At 45.6% G+C, this 1,157-nt stretch overlaps 1 protein-coding gene across 1 annotated transcript in view; it reads left to right on the top strand.

Moving 5' to 3' along the window:
- The window catches only part of MAP3K19 (mitogen-activated protein kinase kinase kinase 19), a 73,077-nt gene that overhangs the window by 41,020 nt on the left and 30,900 nt on the right, over positions 1 to 1,157 (top strand). The window contains exon 6 of the mRNA XM_011970310.1: positions 923 to 966. Coding sequence (XP_011825700.1) covers positions 923 to 966 — 44 coding nt within the window. The remainder of the gene's footprint in view (positions 1 to 922; positions 967 to 1,157) is intronic.

Consider the following 1,157-nt stretch of genomic DNA (forward strand, 5'->3'; position numbering starts at 1 on the left):
AGTAGAGACGGGGTTTCACCATGTTAGCCAGGATAGTCTCGATCTCCTGACCTCGTGATCCACCCGCCTCAGCCTCCCAAAGTGCTGGGATTACAGGCTTGAGCCACCGCGCCCGGCCCCAACTTCCAGGTTTTATACTACCTAGTAAGTCCCATCTCATTACCTGGGTGAGTCTTCCTCATACTCACCTTTCAGAGTTTGTGGTTGATCTAGTTTAAACAACTGTTGGGAGACACATATAAGAATATTTTCACATTTCTGCACAGTTCAGGCTTTCTAAGCAAAAAACACTAGGAAACCAGTCAGAAGATGATTGAACAGCAAAAACGCCTCAGAAGTTAGTGTATTGCTCCAGAGAGGTTTAGAGACTGATTTCCCCAAAAGCTGTTTGCTTATATTCTAGGGTAATAAAACACAGAGGCGCCTTTCTCCTGGAGGCATTTGCTTACAATTCATAGGAAAGTTCTCTCTTTCTCTGGAGGGAAAGACGGGCTAAAGTGCCACCCACCCAATACACCCCCTGAGTCTCATCATTCCAGGGCTCCCTCCTGTGATGCAACTCTACCAGCTACGCAGGTCGACACCCGGCTCTCATCACTTTGCCCTGTGAGGAACTGGGATGTGGGGAACTGGCATTACAATGTTCTGTGAGTGATCAGTGGTCGGCTCTGCGGTCCAGAGATCTCGGGTTTTCTCTCAGAATAGAGATAGAAATATAAAACAGCAACCCCTGCTGGTGGCAGTAGCCTGAAGTTTTGCGTAATGAGTTCACCTCTGTGTGAATTCCACAGGGGAAGCCTCCAATATCTACAGCTTTTCCTCAGACCCCTTAGCGTCTGCACTACTTCACCCGCAGACTCTGGCTTGAGACTGTTTTCTCTCTACTACTAAGAATATCCAGTTATTTTTTTTCTTGTTGTAGAGTCTTCGACCTCTGATGTGAAGTACAGTGGCCAAAGCATCGAGGTAAGATTAGTGCTAGCATTATTGACTGAGAATTAAAACCAAAAAACTCTATCAACTAATTTAGAACCAAATCCTCAGCAATTACAGTTGACCCTTCAACAATGCAGGGAATAGGGTCACTGATGTCCCCAACACAGTCAAAAATCCACACATAACCTTTGATTCCCCTAAAACTTAGCTACTTATAGCCT

The sequence above is a fragment of the Mandrillus leucophaeus genome, unplaced genomic scaffold (assembly GCF_000951045.1).
Source record: "Mandrillus leucophaeus isolate KB7577 unplaced genomic scaffold, Mleu.le_1.0 Scaffold94, whole genome shotgun sequence".
Lineage (NCBI taxonomy): Eukaryota > Metazoa > Chordata > Mammalia > Primates > Cercopithecidae > Mandrillus > Mandrillus leucophaeus.